The 16,519-nt window shown below is 49.1% G+C and overlaps 2 protein-coding genes across 2 annotated transcripts; one reads left to right on the top strand and one right to left on the bottom strand.

Annotated features, from left to right (window-relative positions):
- Positions 1-5: 5 nt before the first annotated feature.
- Positions 6-8,434, top strand: pmpcb (peptidase, mitochondrial processing subunit beta). The gene is made up of 13 exons (XM_060049628.1): positions 6-154; positions 428-565; positions 660-746; positions 1,059-1,188; positions 1,302-1,500; positions 1,938-2,017; positions 2,124-2,236; positions 2,386-2,529; positions 4,769-4,929; positions 5,123-5,208; positions 7,256-7,344; positions 7,533-7,608; positions 8,017-8,434. Exons 1-13 carry the CDS (start codon positions 83-85, stop codon positions 8,079-8,081), a joined length of 1,440 nt encoding a protein of 479 aa, XP_059905611.1. The 5' UTR covers positions 6-82; the 3' UTR covers positions 8,082-8,434.
- On the bottom strand, positions 8,128-16,247 carry dnajc2 (DnaJ (Hsp40) homolog, subfamily C, member 2). The gene is made up of 16 exons (XM_060049618.1): positions 16,047-16,247; positions 15,021-15,211; positions 14,510-14,585; positions 14,248-14,346; positions 13,448-13,670; positions 13,279-13,344; positions 13,069-13,160; positions 12,825-12,946; positions 12,381-12,530; positions 11,437-11,525; positions 11,257-11,326; positions 10,396-10,580; positions 10,180-10,280; positions 9,007-9,117; positions 8,677-8,828; positions 8,128-8,256 (listed from the first exon to the last, which is right to left on the bottom strand). Exons 1-16 carry the CDS (start codon positions 16,099-16,101, stop codon positions 8,206-8,208), a joined length of 1,833 nt encoding a protein of 610 aa, XP_059905601.1. The 5' UTR covers positions 16,102-16,247; the 3' UTR covers positions 8,128-8,205.
- Between the last annotated feature and the right edge of the window lie 272 nt (positions 16,248-16,519).

Below are 16,519 nucleotides of genomic sequence, written 5' to 3'. Positions count from 1 at the left end.
TAGTAGGGCTCTTATTTTGTTAAGAAAGTAAGACGTTCCGGTATATGTCACCGCGTCACTGAAGGCGTCATTAAACAACAACATGGCGGCGTCCGTACAGCGCCTCTCCGCCGCGGGCAGGAGCCTCCTGAAGAGGAAGCCCTCCTGGTTCGGGGTAAGGTTTCATGGGTTCATGGGTTCATGTGTTCATATCACTGCTCCTTAAGGAGCAGTCAAACCCCCGCTGGGCTGGCGGTACCTGACGCAACGTCACGTTAAAGTTCACGGACTCATCGTGAGCTCGATATAGACTCAGTCTCTCACGTGTTGTATTAAACTGATCCTATATCTTGATTGAGTCGCTGTCTTCTTGGTTGTCACGGCAACACGCTGGATGTTTTGACGAGTCATGATGACCAGTCCGCCCGCCCCCCCCCCCCAACCCTAGCCCCTCGCGCACCCGCAGCGCCGCCCCCTGGCCACTGCCGCGCAGACCGTACTGCTCAACGTCCCGGAGACCCGCGTGACAACCTTGGAGAACGGACTGAGGGTCGCCTCGGAGGACTCGGGCCTCTCCACGTGCACCGTGAGCACACGAACAAACACACACTTACACACACAGGGGACCTCTGGTTGACTCGTGTTCTGAAGCGTCCCCCCTTATGTGTTGTGATTGACAGGTGGGTCTGTGGATCGATGCGGGGAGTCGCTATGAGAACGAGAGAAACAACGGGACCGCCCACTTCCTGGAACACATGGCTTTCAAGGTGAGAGGAGGTGACCCCTGTCCCCAGAGGGGAGGTCAGGGGTCAAAAGGCAGGAGCAGCTTCTGCTGAAGACTGATGGCAAGGTGCTCCAAGGAGCCGCTTGAGGAGGAGGGAGGGGAGGGCAGTGGTCCAAACACAGACTGCCAGGGGAGCACCAAGACCTTCGTAGGCAGACGATAGCAGGAGATCGTCACACCTTCTCACGAAGGAGGCGCCGAGCGGCTCTCTACTGACTGAACTTTTATGATCAGTGTGTTCCTGATGCTCTGTCTGTCTGTCCGTCTGTCTGTCTGTCTGTCTGTCTGTCTGCAGGGCACCAGGAAGAGGTCCCAGCTGGACCTGGAGCTGGAGATCGAGAACATGGGGGCTCACCTCAACGCCTACACCTCCCGCGAGCAGACGGTGTACTACGCAAAGTCCTTCACCAAGGACCTGCCCCAAGGTAGGACACACCCCCTAGGGACCCCCCCCCCCCCAAGGGACCCCCTCCCCCGTGAGTGTGTGTCTGTGTGTGTGTGTTCGCGCCAGTAGATTCACACTTGTGTGTTTCCCCAGCCGTGGAGATCCTGGCGGACATCATCCAGAACAGCACGCTGGGCGCGGCGGAGATCGAGAGAGAGAGAGGGGTCATCCTCCGGGAGATGCAGGAAGTAGAGACCAACCTACAGGAAGTGGTGTTTGACTACCTCCACGCCACAGCCTACCAGAACACCGCCCTGGGGCGCACCATCCTGGGGCCCCCCGAGAACATCAAGTCAGTCCCCAGCTCCTCCTCCTCTCACCGCCTCCTTTCTCCTCCCTTCTCCTCATCTCTAGTCTCTGTCCTGCTGTTCAGCAGCTGAGTTCTCCTCTAGAACATCTGCCTACTCTCCTCTAGAACCTCTGCCTGTCTCTCCTCTAGAACCTCTGCCTGTCTCTCCTCTAGAACCTCTGCCTGTCTCTCCTCTAGAACATCTGCCTGCTCTCCTCTAGAACCTCTGCCTGTCTCTCCTCAAGAACATCTGCCTGTCTCTCCTCTAGAACATCTGCCTGCTCTCCTCTAGAACCTCTGCCTGCTCTCCTCTAGAACATCTGCCTGCTCTCCTCTAGAACATCAGCCTGTCTCTCCTCTAGAACATCGGTCTGTCTCTCCTCTAATCTCCCTGGCAGACAGGATGCTGTTGATCACATGTTTACTGTGTGTGTGTGTAGGACCATCAACAGGGCTGACCTGGTAGAGTACATCACCACTCACTACTTCGGGCCCCGGATTGTCCTGGCGGCCGCGGGAGGTAGGAGCCTGGACTCTGACCCCCCTTCTCTGTAGGGGTGGGGGGGGGGGGGGGGGGGGATCTGTCTCTGTAGGGGGGGTCCATGTCTGACCATCTCTCTCTCCAGGTGTCTCCCACGACGAGCTCATCGATTTGGCCAAGTACCACTTCGGAAAGCTCCCCGCCCGGTACCGGACCGACATGCCGGATCTTCCGGCCTGCAGCTTCACAGGAAGTGAGGTAAGGGTCAAATCCCGTCTCTTCCTCCTCCAGTGTGCTACCATAGCAACAGGAAAGAAGAGGCAGTCGGCCGTGTTGAAGCTGAAGAGGGGGTTAACATCTAGAGGTGGAGGGTAAACATCTGGATGGTCTGTCGGTCTCCCCTCCAGATCCGCGTCCGCGACGACAAGATGCCGCTGGCGCACGTTGCCATAGCGATGGAGGCGGTGGGCTGGGCGCACCCGGACACCATCCCCCTGATGGTCGCCAACACCCTCATCGGGAACTGGGACCGCTCGTTTGGAGGAGGCGTGGTGAGGCTTACACCTTCTCCTACAAAACCTGATCACCTCCTGTTACACCACCTGTTACAGCTCCTCATGCACCACCTAAACACCACCTGTTACACCTCCTAAACAACACCACCTCCTCTCTGACCACCTCTTAGACCTCTTCATCACCTCATAAACACCACCTCCTGGGGGTCTGAGGAGGTCTTGGTTCCTCTAAGCTTTGTTCTCCTCTGTCGTAACCTGTCCTCTAAGCCAGTGGTTCCCAAACTTTATTTTTGGCGACCCATTTTTTTTTTAAAATTACAAACCATTGCGACCCAAATCACAACCATACAGTACAATCCAAAACATGCGTCTTGTTTTAACCTGTTAAGCCCCGGCAGTATTTTGTTTTTTTTCGCCTATACACATACCCAAATGGAAAAGCTTATAACACAGTAACCCTAAGTCCTAGATGGATGTATGATACTTCATTTGAAAGCTGACAAGCTCTAGTTTCTGTAGATATGTTTATTTGGCATGTATCATACACACAACCTAAATGACACCAGTTCAAACATGGCTCTAAAGCAATTTTTTTGTCTTCGAAAATAATAGGTCATAATTGAACTACAATAACTAGGATGTGCTTTATGTAAGGCATATGGCAATATGCCAAATACCTTCTACATCATGCCAACTACACCTGGAAGAAATTTTGGAGTTCTAGGCCTAAACCTTTGAGAGTTAATGGAGTTTCTATGGTGTGTTGTCACTGGCGGCACAAACCTCTCCAAAATGTCTCCAAATGGCGGCCAAATTGTGCCAAATGCATTTACTCACTTCTGTGACACTGGAAACATTACTGAAGCATTTTGGTGACTATAAAACCTTTCTCCGTGATTCAAAACATAATTTTTTCACACATTCATTTGATATGGCCATATTGAGATATTGTCATGTGATGAGACACTGTACATAAACAGAATGATTGTATTGCTAGCTTGACGCAGTGTTGACGCAGCTTTATATCTCGGCTCATACGTATCACACCTGGACACGCCTGGCAGCGTTGGAAAGGTAAACTCATTGGCTAGAAGCCCAAGTGATTGATATATCAATAGCCAATACGGTGTCCCTATACTAAAGCCGCGTAACAAAGTAAACAAAGCCCATTGGCCCTTCGAACTGGGTGCGCTCCATTTACTTCACGGGCTGTACCGGGGTGAAAACTGAACAGAAAAAGACGGGGACACTTTTATTTTGTAGCCAGCAAAGTGATGAAAACAGGCATACCCAACAACTCCATACTGGCGGTAGAGAAAATATCGATACGAGTGCGAACGTCTGGATGTTAGTTGACGAACAAAGTTTGGAGATGGTAAACAAATGGACTTTACACGACGATATTCACAAGCTGGAATAATTTTATGAAAAACCAATTGGATGCTTTTGATCAGTGGATTCTCACGGACAATTGGAATATAAATAATTGAGGAATGGACACATATTACGGTTCTCAGATTGCTTCAAAGGTAGGGAGTCGCTCTGTTTTTTGGCATTTCCGGTTTACCATGCTGGTAAATATCAATGATTGATGGTTTTGTGCTCATGATTTATAGAAAAAACAACAGGATGAATAAATTGTGGAGATTCTACCCTTTCTAACGACGTATAGAATGTCTGTAATGATGAAAGTTGAAGCGGGTTATGTCGCTCCGTAGTGGAAACATATCGTCAACAAACCAAAATCGCCCACCGGTGGGCGAATGGGGCTTAAGAGGTTAAAGTTATTTTAAATGCTCATGCCGAACAGGTAGGCTTGTGTTTAAGGGCAGCTATATTTATCCCCCGGGAGAGAAATCGGGTGTTTCAGCAGCAAGAAAAAAGACAGTCAAGATACTGTAGAGATGGATACAATATAGTGCCGGAGTATTTCTGTAAAAAAGAATAATAATGACCCTAACTATAAGCTGTGTTCTCCTGTTAGAACCTGTCCTCTAAGATGTGTTCTCCTCTGTTAGAACCTGTCCTCTAAGCTGTGTTCTCCTCTGTTAGAACCTGTCCTCTAAGCTGTGTTCTCCTCTCTGTTAGAACCTGTCCTCTAAGCTGTGTTCTCCTCTCTGTTAGAACCTGTCCTCTAAGCTGTGTTCTCCTGTTAGAACCTGTCCTCTCCTCTCTGTTAGAACCTGTCCTCTAAGCTGTGTTCTCCTGTTAGAACCTGTCCTATAAGCTGTGTTCTCCTGTTAGAACCTGTCTAAGCTGTGTTCTCCTCTGTTAGAACCTGTCCTCTAAGCTGGCTCAGAAGGCGTGTCAGGGTGGGCTGTGCCACAGCTTCCAGTCGTTCAACACCTGCTACACGGACACAGGGCTGTGGGGGCTCTACATGGTGTGCGAGGCCTCCACCCTGGAAGAGATGATGCACTACACCCAGCTCGAATGGTGAGGAAGACCCCCTTATCGCCTCTAGAACCTGTGCTCAGACAGTCTCTTCTGGATTCAAGTTCTACATGTAGGAAAAAGGATACTGCATAATTATGCTTGTGAGAAGTTTTATAACCACAAGTAATTCAAATTCTGACCGCCAATGTTTTTTCTTTTTTTTTAACCCTGTAATGACGGTCGCTCGCCACAGGATGTCGCTGTGCACCAGCGTGTCTGAGGCCGAGGTGGCACGCGCTAAAAACCTCCTGAAGACCAACATGCTTCTGCACCTCGACGGTAAGACATGCAATGTTTCGACTCAAGGGATGTCTGATGAGCAGGGCCGGCCCTGACCAATTTGGTGCCCTAGGCAAGATTTTTGCTGGCGCCCCCTACCCCGTTGGATCGCACAGTAAATTCGACTACCAATGTTCATAAACTCAGAGAAGCTACACAGCTTTGTCTTTGAGACTCTTTGATTTTAGATAGAAAATTAAACACACGAAACGTATTACAAACCAAGTAACAAGCAATGAATCACTCATACAATAAGTATGCACAAAATACTGCAAAGAAATGCATGATGTTTACTAAAGGCATTCATAAGCAAAATAATAGATAGAGTTCAGATTCAAATTATTGTAAATACAATTAAATGTAGTATGGTTTATCTAGTTTGGTTCTAACCAGAGATTAAACAAGCACTCAACTGAAGTCTAAAAAAAATACAAAATTAGGGCTGTGCAGAGGTAGACAGGACAGCAGCACCTGATGCTGTGTCACTGGGGGTGGTACTGAAATATTTTAAAAGTGCATCTGAAGGGAGAAGAGAAGTATATGTGACGACTGCATGTTACATTTTAATAAAAAAACAGATGCTTGGTGTGCTATACATGAGACTAATATAGACTAATGAAAATGTGATGAGATTCATTCAACTTTATTGTCATTGCAATTCAGTCTAACCACAGTGCAAAAAACAGTAAAGTGCAGTGAAATGAATGTATATATAGCCTATGAATGATATGTGAAAGCTAAGGTGTGAAATATTAACATTAATACACTTTAACTGCACACTCTTGACCCCGCCCCCCTCACAGAGGGCAGGTACAGAGCAACGAGTCAGGCAGGCATCCAGAAAAAAGGCTTCTCCATTATTTAATAGCCTTTGCTATGACTTTATGTTGCTGTGGGCTTAAATATAATAGCCAGGCAGGCATCCAGAAAAAAGGCTTCTCCATTATTTAATAGCCTTTGCTATGACTTTATGTTGCTGTGGGCTTAAATAATATAATATAATATATATATATATATATATATATATAACACTGTCGTTTTTTTCTGGCCGTTTTGAAAAAAACATAAGGGGTAACACTGTCGTTTTTTTCTGGCCGTTTTGAAAAAAACATAAGGGGTAACACTGTCGTTTTTTTCTGGCCGTTTTGAAAAAAACATAAGGGGTAACGCTGTCGTTTTTTTTCTGGCCGTTTTGAAAAAAACATAAGGGGTAACACTAGTTTTTTTCTGGCTGTTTTTTTTTTTTTTTTTGCCATGGTGTGGGCCCCCCCTGGGCTGTGGGCCCCTAGAATCGTCATCACCTTTCACCCCTTTACGACGGCCCTGGGTAACACTGTCGTTTATTTCTGGCCAATTTGAAAAAAACGTAAGGGGTAACACTGTCGTTTTTTTCTGGCCGTTTTGAAAAAAACATGAGGGGTAACACTGTCGTTTTTTTCTGGCCGTTTTGAAAAAAACATAAGGGGTAACACTCGTTTTTTTCTGGCTGTTTTTTTTTTTTTTTGTGCCATGGTTTGGGCCCCCCCTGGGCTGTGGGCCCCTAGAATCGTCATCACCTTTCACCCCTTTACGACGGCCCTGGGTAACACTGTCGTTTTTTTCTGGCCGTTTTGAAAATAACGTAAGGGGTAACACTGTTGTTTTTTTCTGGCTGTTTTGAAAAAAACATAAGGGGTAACACTGTTTTGTTTTTTCTGGCCGTTTTGAAAAAACATAAGGGGTAACGTGTGTGTGTGTGTGTGTGTGTGTGTGTGTGTGTGTGTGTGTGTGTGTGTGTGTGTGTGTGTGTGTGTGTGTGTGTGTGTGTGTGTGTGTGTGTGTGTGTGTGTGTGTGTGTGTGTGTGTGTGTGTGTGTGTGTGTGTGTGTGTGTGTGTGTGTGTGTGTGTGTGTGTGTGTGTGTGTGTGTGTATTTCGTTTTCGGCGCCCCAAGCATTTGCCTAGGGCCGGCTCTGCTGATGAGGCTTTATGGTCAGCCGTTTTCAGAGGAGAGCCACTAGGGATTGTGAAATGTAAGGGGAGAGGTTCTAATGTAGTTTGTCTCCCCAGGCTCCACCCCAATCTGTGAGGACATCGGCCGCCAGATGTTGTGCTACAGCCGCCGCATCCCGCTGCACGAGCTGGAGGCCCGCATCGACGTGAGTGTTGGGAAGCAGCCCACCGCCGTTAGTGTGACTCAGTGAGGAGTGTTGGGATGCAGCCCACCACTGCTAGAGTGACCCAGTGAGGAGTGTTGGGATGCAGCCCACCGCCGTTAGATTGCTGATCTAGGTGTTTGATGAGTAGATTGGTGTATTGAGCTCGGGTTGATCTGTTCTGGTTCCAGGCCATCGATGCTCGGACCATCAAGGACGTTTGTACCAAGTACATCTACGACCGGGCCCCTGCCATCGCCGCCGTGGGTCAGTATAGGGAGACCTCTCCACCTCAACTTCCTTTAACCCCCCTCTCATCTCGACCTCTTCTAAACCCCCCTCTCATCTCGACCTCTTCTAAACCCCCCTCTCATCTCGACCTCTTCTAAACCCCCCTCTCATCTCGACCTCTTCTAAACCCCCCTCTCATCTCGACCTCTTCTAACCCCCCTCTCTCGACCTCTTCTAACCCCCCTCTCATCTCGACCTCTTCTAAACCCCTCTCATCTCGACCTCTTCTAAACCCCTCTCATCTCGACCTCTTCTAAACCCCCCTCTCATCTCGACCTCTTAACCCCCCTCTCATCTCGACCTCTTAACCCCCCTCTCATCTCGACCTCTTAACCCCCCTCTCATCTCGACCTCTTCTAAACCCTTAAACTCTTTCCCTCTCAGGACCTGTCCAGCATCTCCCGGACTACGAGAGGATCCGCAGAGGAATGTTCTGGATGAACAGCTGAATCCTGACCAGAATGTTCTGGATCAATCAACTGTACAGCACACAAATCGTTTTCCTGCTTTGAATTTTATTATAAAATAACAGAATAATGTTAAAATAAACGTGTCCTGAGCCGTTCTCCTGCTCTACTTCTTGACTTGGGCGGCTTTCTTGGCCTTCACCATCTCCACCAGCTCCTGCAAGACAAGAACATCAAGAACCCACCATCAGTACAATTTGGCATTCTCAGGACCACCGACCAAATTACTTGGATTAATTACAGTGCTACTCGTTTGGTATCACTAGTTTTATTTTCATATTTAAGTGAAGTCTGTCTGAATTGTTGTGTAAATAAATATATATGTATGTATCAAATATCTTTCAAACTACTTAAGCTGCAACCACCACAACAACAACTTAATATACGAGTAGTAGAATAAGACCACTATGACGATATAAGACTAGAAGATCCCAGGAGGACTAGTTTAGTCATCACGGTCTGCTGGTCTCATATCGTCGTAATGGTCTTATTCTACTATTCGTAGATTAAATTGTCGTGATGTTAGCAGAGCAGCTAGTCCCCTGGGGGGGGGGGGGGTGTCCCGGCAGGGTCCTACCTTGTATCTCTTCATGCAGTCCTTCTTGGAGCGGCCCGGCACGGCGGAGGAGATCCGGTCCCAGCGCTCGGCCGTGGTGACGGGGAAGGTCTTCAGGGCCTGCTCCAGGAGCTTCTGCTCATCAGTGGTCCAGGCCACCGCGTCTCCAGTCCCTGGGAACAACGGTCGATAGTTAGGGACTCTACAGATTCTCAGGGGTCGCTGAATGAAGTCTGGACCCGGGAGTTAAACCCACAACCTCCATGAGAAGAGGAGACAACTAGATGATCAACTTCATGCAGCCAGAGTTGGTGATCGAGACATGTTTAGAGTAACGAGACACCGACTGACCTTCAAACCTCTCCGAGGGCGCGGCGTTGTCCACGGTAACCGGCACGGCCGAGTGCTCCTTCCTGAACTTCTCAAAGGCATTCTTGTTGATCACGTCTTTCTGCCCCGGATCTACACGCAAACACACACATTGTATATAAGGACCAGTTTTTCCCACAGACCAAGGACCAATGTGTGGTGCGCGGGGGGGGGGCGCAGCACGGCGACGCGGCCGTGCAGCGCGGCGACGTGGCCGTCAGTGAGTGTGCATGTAACTCCGCATTTACATGCGGACACATCTGATTCGAAGAACAGCTCAATCGAATAGAAAAGTATCATATATATACGCCTCAATCGGTTCGGAATAGAATTCTATGCGGAATAGAATAGGTGGTGTAGTCCGCTATAAACACTTATTCCGAATAGTTTGGGGTTTAACTTGGAGCAGCTGCAGTAGTTTGCAATTGGTCCACTCCGTCTGTACTTTAAAGCACACTGAACATTACCGCTGTCAAGGAAATTGGATTTATTGCCTGAGTCACGTCTTCGTTATTATCACTCTGTAGTAGTTACAGTAGTCCGGTAACTTATCAACCCCAGCGTGTCCGGTTGCTAAGCGACGGGTGAGGTTCATGTGTTAGCATCGTTGCTCTCGCGCCGTGTGTGTGTGTGTGTGTGTGTGTGTGTGTGTGTGTGTGTGTGTGTGTGTGTGTGTGTGTGTGTGTGTGTGTGTGTGTGTGAGTGAATGACAGGGAGAACGAGTGCTATGCAGAGATAAATGGACAGAACGATTTTTAGATTTCCAAATCGCGTTATTAAAATGTAAAATAAAAAATAAAAGACAGAATCAATTCGTGGCGCTCGATGTTGATTCTGTGGCGCCGCGCCACACAATGGTCTATGTATGGGAAACACTGAGATCCATCGTGTGGTACATTGTATCTTGTACGTCCTGGCACTTAAAAACTACTTAGCACGGTGTAGCACCTTATACTAGCAATCTTTGTTGTAAAAGGGGAATGGGTTAAGCGCTTTGCACTTCTATCAACATCCTTATATGACCGACAACGGAATATTGTCGTTTCTCTTTCTTCTTACAAAAATACCTATTGTAAGTTTGGATAAAAGCGGGGCCAAGTGCCCTGAATGGACCATGTGGTCCCTGAGGACCACCACGTTGTCCTGCGGTCTCACCGAGGCGCTGCAGGTTCTTGGCCTTGTTGATGACGTCCTTGGCCGTCCTCTTGATGCCCGTGGTGGAGTGAAGGTTCATGTAGTTGGCGATCACCTCCCACCTGAGGAGAGGAACACATCAAACATCTGTGAGGAGAGGAACACACCAAACATATGGCTTCCAACGCTAGCACTCCGAAGCCAGGGACTGTCCCGTAGACCTGGTGGTCCACTGACCTGGCGTTGGTCCCGGCGGGGAACAGGTTCACAGCCTTGATGAGCAGCGGGAGGTCCTCCTCGTTCCAGCCCTTGCCCCCCGCGGAGCTCACCCCTCTGGAGGCCTGATCCGCCCCGCGCACCACCTGCTGCGCCTGCACCTCCGCCTCCCGCTCCCGCTGCATCTGGGCGTTCACCTCCTGCACCTAGACACACACACAACTAATTTAAACTGGATATCTTGTACCACCATCGCTCAGAGCACCCAAAGGCCGATCAAAGTCACAACTCTTGTTTTGGCACCGCAGTGGTGGAACGAGCTCCCTGCCCACGTCAGGACCGCAGAGTCGCTCACCAGCTTCCGTAAGGGCCTCAAGACTCACCTGTTCAGAGCTCAACTAGATTCAGCATAGCCTCTCCCCTTAACCCCCCCCCTTCTCCTACATTACTCTCCTAAAAACACCCCTCTTAAGCACTTATTGGATGTTGTACGTCCTGGTTCTTAGTAAAAGTACCATGACTCAACTTTAAGCATTGTTTAACATCTCATCCCAACTATCTTTGTTGCGTAAAAGTTATGCAAGGTTAACCTAGTGATTGTGAGTTTTTGGCACTTAGTTCTATACACATCCTTACTTTACCAACAGATATATATATTGTTTGTCCTTCTGACTGATGTAAGTCGCTTTGGATAAAAGCGTCTAATGCCCTACAATGAAATGTAAATGACTTCCTGTAAATAAAGACTTCCTGGAGTTAGTTATTAAAGACTCATGTTATTAAAGACTTCCTGTAGTTAAAGTCAATAAAGACTTGTTATTAAAGACTCATGTTATCAAAGACGTCCTGAAGTTAAAGATATTTAGAACTTCCTGTAGTTACCTGCTTCTCCACAGCCACCTTGCTTTCCTCCTGAGAGCTGGTCGACAGAACCTCATTCAGAGTCTGTAGACTGAGGAGAGAACGTCTGATCAGGCTGATGAACGGATATAAACATTCAATGATTGGTCAATGATCAATAGATCTTAAGGGAGGCAATCCATTGATCTAGGAGGTTCCTACCTGATCAACTCCAGGCGATCACAAAGCTTTTCCACTTCCTGCATCATTTTTACGTTGTCTGATTCGTTCTCTGTAAAGTAATTCCAGTTCTGAAAAACAAACGTTTTTAAAAGTTAGTGATATTGATATTCTGATACTGGTGAGGAATAGGAGCTAGGGTACCATATGCCGCTTTTCCACCGCACATGTAGCTCGACTCGACACGACTCGACACGACACGACTCGACACGGTAGCAGCACGGGTGCTTTTCCACCGCAAATAGTACCTCCTGGACGTGGGCGGGGTCGGCTGCGCGAAAGGGCCGTGACGTATTTGTGTACGCGACGCAAACAACACATACGCAACCCACACATGGACAGAACCCACATAACAACAATGGAGGACATCGATCGCATTACTATTATTAGCTGGCATGTTGAAGAAGTTGGAGAAGTGGAACATGTTGGCTGCGGCGCTGCTATGGATGTTACCAGCATGGTTGCCATGTCGCTCTCGTGACTTCGTCACACTCTCTGGCCAATCAGTCGCCGGCCGTCTGCCGACGTCACCTTTTAGCATCGGCTCAGCTCGCTTGGAACCTAGAGCGAGTAGGTACTAGAAAAAGCAGCCACTTCAGGTACCAGATACCATGGTACCGCGGTGGAAACGCAAAAAATGCGAGCTGAGTCGAGTCGTGTCGAGTCGTGTCGAGCTGGTACCATGCAGTGGAAAAGCGGCATTACAGGTGAGGAGGAGGAGCTAGGGTACCTCACAGGTGAGGAGGAGGAGCTAGGGTACCTCACAGGAGGAGCTAGGGTACCTCACAGGAGGAGCTAGGGTACCTCACAGGAGGAGCTAGGGTACCTCACAGGAGGAGCTAGGGTACCTCACAGGAGGAGCTAGTGTACCTTACAGGTGAGGAGGAGGAGCTAGTCTACCTTACAGGGGAGGAGGATGAACTGACCTTACAGGCGGTCCTGAGTTTGCCCCGCTCCTTTTTGATGGCCTTCTTCTGTATCTCCTTCTCCTTCTTGGCTAGCTGGGCCACCTGCTTGGCCTCTTCGTCCTCCTTCTCCTTCAGGAGGCGCGCCGCGTCCAACTCTGCCTGCCGAGCCTGAAACGACATGCAACCGGTTAGAACCGGTGTCGAGCCTGTTCATACCAGTCTGATACCACACGCAACCGGTTTGAAGACTGCACTTACCGGCCTACGCCAGCTAGAACCGGTCTATAACGGTCAGTTACTACTGGCCAACTTAGGCTCCAGCATTCCAGGTGCATTGTGGGTACTCAAGCAGCCCTCCACACCCCAGGTGCATAGTGGGAAATCACGCAGCCGTCCACACCCCAGGTGCATTGTGGGAACTCCCGCGGCCCTCCACACCCCAGGTGCATTGTGGGTACTCACGCGGTCCTTGTCCTCCTGCTCTTTCTTCTTGGCGTCCGCCTTCGCCTTCTTCTCAGAGTCCTTCCTGGATTTCTCCTCCTCCTTGAACCTCTTGATCCTCGGGTCACAGCTGTACGCCGTGTCTGTAGTGACACACCGTGACGTAACATGTTAAACAACACTGGTACACAGCCCCCGCTCCCCCCCCCCCCCCCCCCCCCAGTATGTGCGGATCACGATGAAGGTGCAAGGAAGGGTCTCCTACCCACGAGGTTCCTCATGCGAACCATCTCCTCCTTCTTCCTCTGGGTCCGTGACGCTCGGTTCTGCTTGTCGATCCAGCGGCGCTCGTCACGACTGGAAGAGGTCCCAGATCAGAACACTCATCTACACGCTGCATGATCAAAGATGTCTTCCCATGCTTAGTTCTACATGATCGTCAATCTCATGACCATGACATTAATGAGAGTCCTACCATTCTGCCTTCTCTTTCTCCTCCTCGTCCAGATAGGAGAATTCTCGCCATGAATCGAGGTTGTACCTGCAAAGGGGGGGTGGGGGGCGAGAGAGAAGAGTTATCAGCCTCTCGGCATCAACCTTATCCTCAGAGGTCCTACAGACGGATCAGGAAGGTGAGCGCTCACCAGAAGGAATAGAAGTTATCCACTTCCTCGAACGTCGACTCGGCGGTGCCCAGCTTGGGGACGTGTTTCCTGGAGGACCAGCGGGCGTTGCGGTCGAACACCGGAGCGAAGGCCGTGAAGAAGTTCTTGGCTATTTCGCCCTTCTGAGGGACCGCGTTGTCGAAGGTCGGGTCCACGCTGTCGAAGGCCCGCCTCCGGACCGGGTCCGACAGCACCTCGATGGCTGAAAGCACAAGACACCCGGTTACCACCGTGTTACCGTCCGGTTACCACCGTGTTACCGCCCGGATACCACCGTGTTACCGTCCGGTTACCACTGTGTTACCGTCCGGTTACCACCGTGTTACCGCCCGGATACCACCGTGTTACCACCCGGATACCACCGTGTTACCGCCCGGATACCACCGTGTTACCGCCCGGATACCACCGTGTTACCACCCGGATACCACCGTGTTACCACCCGGATACCACTGTGTTACCACCCGGTAACCTTTAGTTCAACGGTTCTATTAGTGACCTTTAGTTCTACGGTTCTAGTAGTGACTTTTAGTTCTATGGTTGTAGAAGTTAACTTTAGCCATCTACGGTTGAAGTAGTTACCTTTAGCTCTACGGTTGAAGTAGTTACCTTCACTCTACAGGTGTAGAAGTTACCTTTAGTTGTAATAGTGTAATTACCTTTAGATCTACAGGTGACGTAGTTACCTTTAGTTTTACAGGCGACGTAGTTACCTTCAGTTATACCGGTGTAGTAGTAACCTTTGGTTATACAGGTGAAGTAGTTAGAGGTGATGTAGTTACCTTTAGTTATACAGGTGAAGTAGTCATTATCTCCTTCTACAATCTGTTCCCCAGCAGCTTTTCTCTTGTCCGGATGATGCTTCAGCACTATGGCTTTATCTGAAACAAGGAGGTCATGAGGAGGTCAGAGGGGGGAGTTCATGGAGACAGGAGGAGGACATGAGACAGGGGGAGGAGGAGGAGAAGGAGGAGGAGGACACGGAGGCAGGAGGATAACATTGAGACAGGAGGAATACATGGTAGAGGGAGGACAAATACTTACGGGCAGTTTTGATCTGCTTCTGGGTGGCCTTGTACCTCATGTGGCCGATTCCCAGAACTTGATAGTGATCCTGATTCTGGACACACAGAATGTGAGGGCAGCAGTTAACATTCATGAACAACACAAAGAACTACACACAGACAGGTGTAAAGCCTACAGACAGAAAGGCGTACTCTAGCCTAGACAGAAAGGTGCAGCAGTCTACAGACAGCAACTAGCCTACACACCGACGGGTGTACGAGCAGACAGACGGGTGTACTAGCAGACAGACGGGTGTACGAGGAGACAGACGGGTGTACGAGCAGACAGACGGGTGTACGAGCAGACAGACGGGTGTACGAGCAGGCAGACGGGTGTACGAGCAGACAGACGGGTGTCTGAGCAGACAGACGGGTGTACGAGCAGACAGACGGGTGTACGAGCAGACAGACGGGTGTACGAGCAGACAGACGGGTGTACGAGCAGACAGACGGGTGTACGAGCAGACAGACAGGTGTACGAGCAGACAGACCTTCCAGTCCTTGGGGTCCAGGCTCCTCAGCAGAGGGTGCTCCACCAGCTGCAGGTCCTCATCCTCGTCCTCCTCAGACTCCTCCTCCTCGTCCTCCAGCTCCTGGAAGGAGGCCGACACGTTCCGGTTCCTCCGCCTGACAAACGCCTCGAACCACCGGCCCACCGGCTCCACCTGGATCTGTACCGCCGCTGCACACAACACCACCGACAAACCACCATTCATTACATTCAGGGCATTACGCAGACGCTTTTATCCAAACCGACTTACAATAAGTCTGTTTTCGTTAGAAGAAAGAGGAACGACAATATATCGCTGTTGGTACAGTAAGGATGTTCATTAGGGGTGCGACGATATTTTATGAGTCGAGGAGAGTTGAGCTGGTGCTGTCGGTGGAAAGCGGAATAAGAAAAACTTTGCATGATTAGTCTATACCATATTACTATAACACATCTTGTTTACAATTTCATAAGAAATTGGAAATATATGCCGAGCCCAGACAAGCTCAAATCACTAACCGCATTGCTACACAGCTGTTCAGCCCACACAGAAGTGCTCTGGGTTTGATTCCCGGTTTATCTACAGGCTTCCTTGGACAGATGCCATAACACTTACCTGGTCGGCCAAATTGTCATTCTGCTTTAAAAAATGTATTCCAGATCGAGGACCTACAGTAGATATGAGGTCATACCGTAGATCTGTCCTACAGTAGATATTGAGGACCTACACTAGATCTGAGGTCCTACACTAGATCTGAGGTCCTAGAGTAGATATTGAGGACCTGCAGTAGATCATACAGTAGATCTGAGGTCCTACAGTAGATACTGAGGACCACCGCGGTGAAATACAGAGACAACCTGACACCGCCAACCTGTCATTGTTGAAACAATAAGCTGACAACACCTAAAGTATGAGACCGGTGTTCACAAAGCAGCACCTCAGCTCAGGCTACCAGTAGCTCCAGGCTAACCGGTATGTCACGTTAGGCTATCTAGTTAGCCTTGCTCCCGTGGGTCCCTCTCTTACCGGTGACGGCGTCATAGACGACAGTCGCGTCCGCTGCTTTGGCCTCCAACAACATCTTCTTAGCTGTGGCTAAACACGCATGGAGGTGATCGACGGGTTGGTTTAAAGAGGTCTAACGTGCTGGTGTTTGGCCGCTCAGTAAGCAGCACATGGGCCTTGGAGCTGGGTGAGACGGGGGTGCAACACCGAAATACTTCCGCCGCCATCTAGGGCAATCGTTTCCGGGATACTATACTTTTCCTGGTTAGTCAATAAAGGAGAAGTTAATATAAAATTACAATTGCTGTTATACAACATATTAAACGTTCAGTAACTATAAAAAATATAAATATACAAATTTAAAAATGATTAATTACAAGAAATTATTTAACGTACATATTTATCCCCCCAAAAAATATTAATCTCATTAGTATAGTTTATTATGAATACATGTCAGATATCATCCCTTTAAAGTATCATATCATCGTAATAAT

Source organism: Gadus macrocephalus, chromosome 4 (assembly GCF_031168955.1).
Source record: "Gadus macrocephalus chromosome 4, ASM3116895v1".
In the NCBI taxonomy this organism is placed as follows: Eukaryota; Metazoa; Chordata; class Actinopteri; order Gadiformes; family Gadidae; genus Gadus; species Gadus macrocephalus.
The sequence above is the reverse complement of the archived record's forward strand: the minus strand, read 5'-3'. Positions and strand labels throughout refer to the sequence as shown.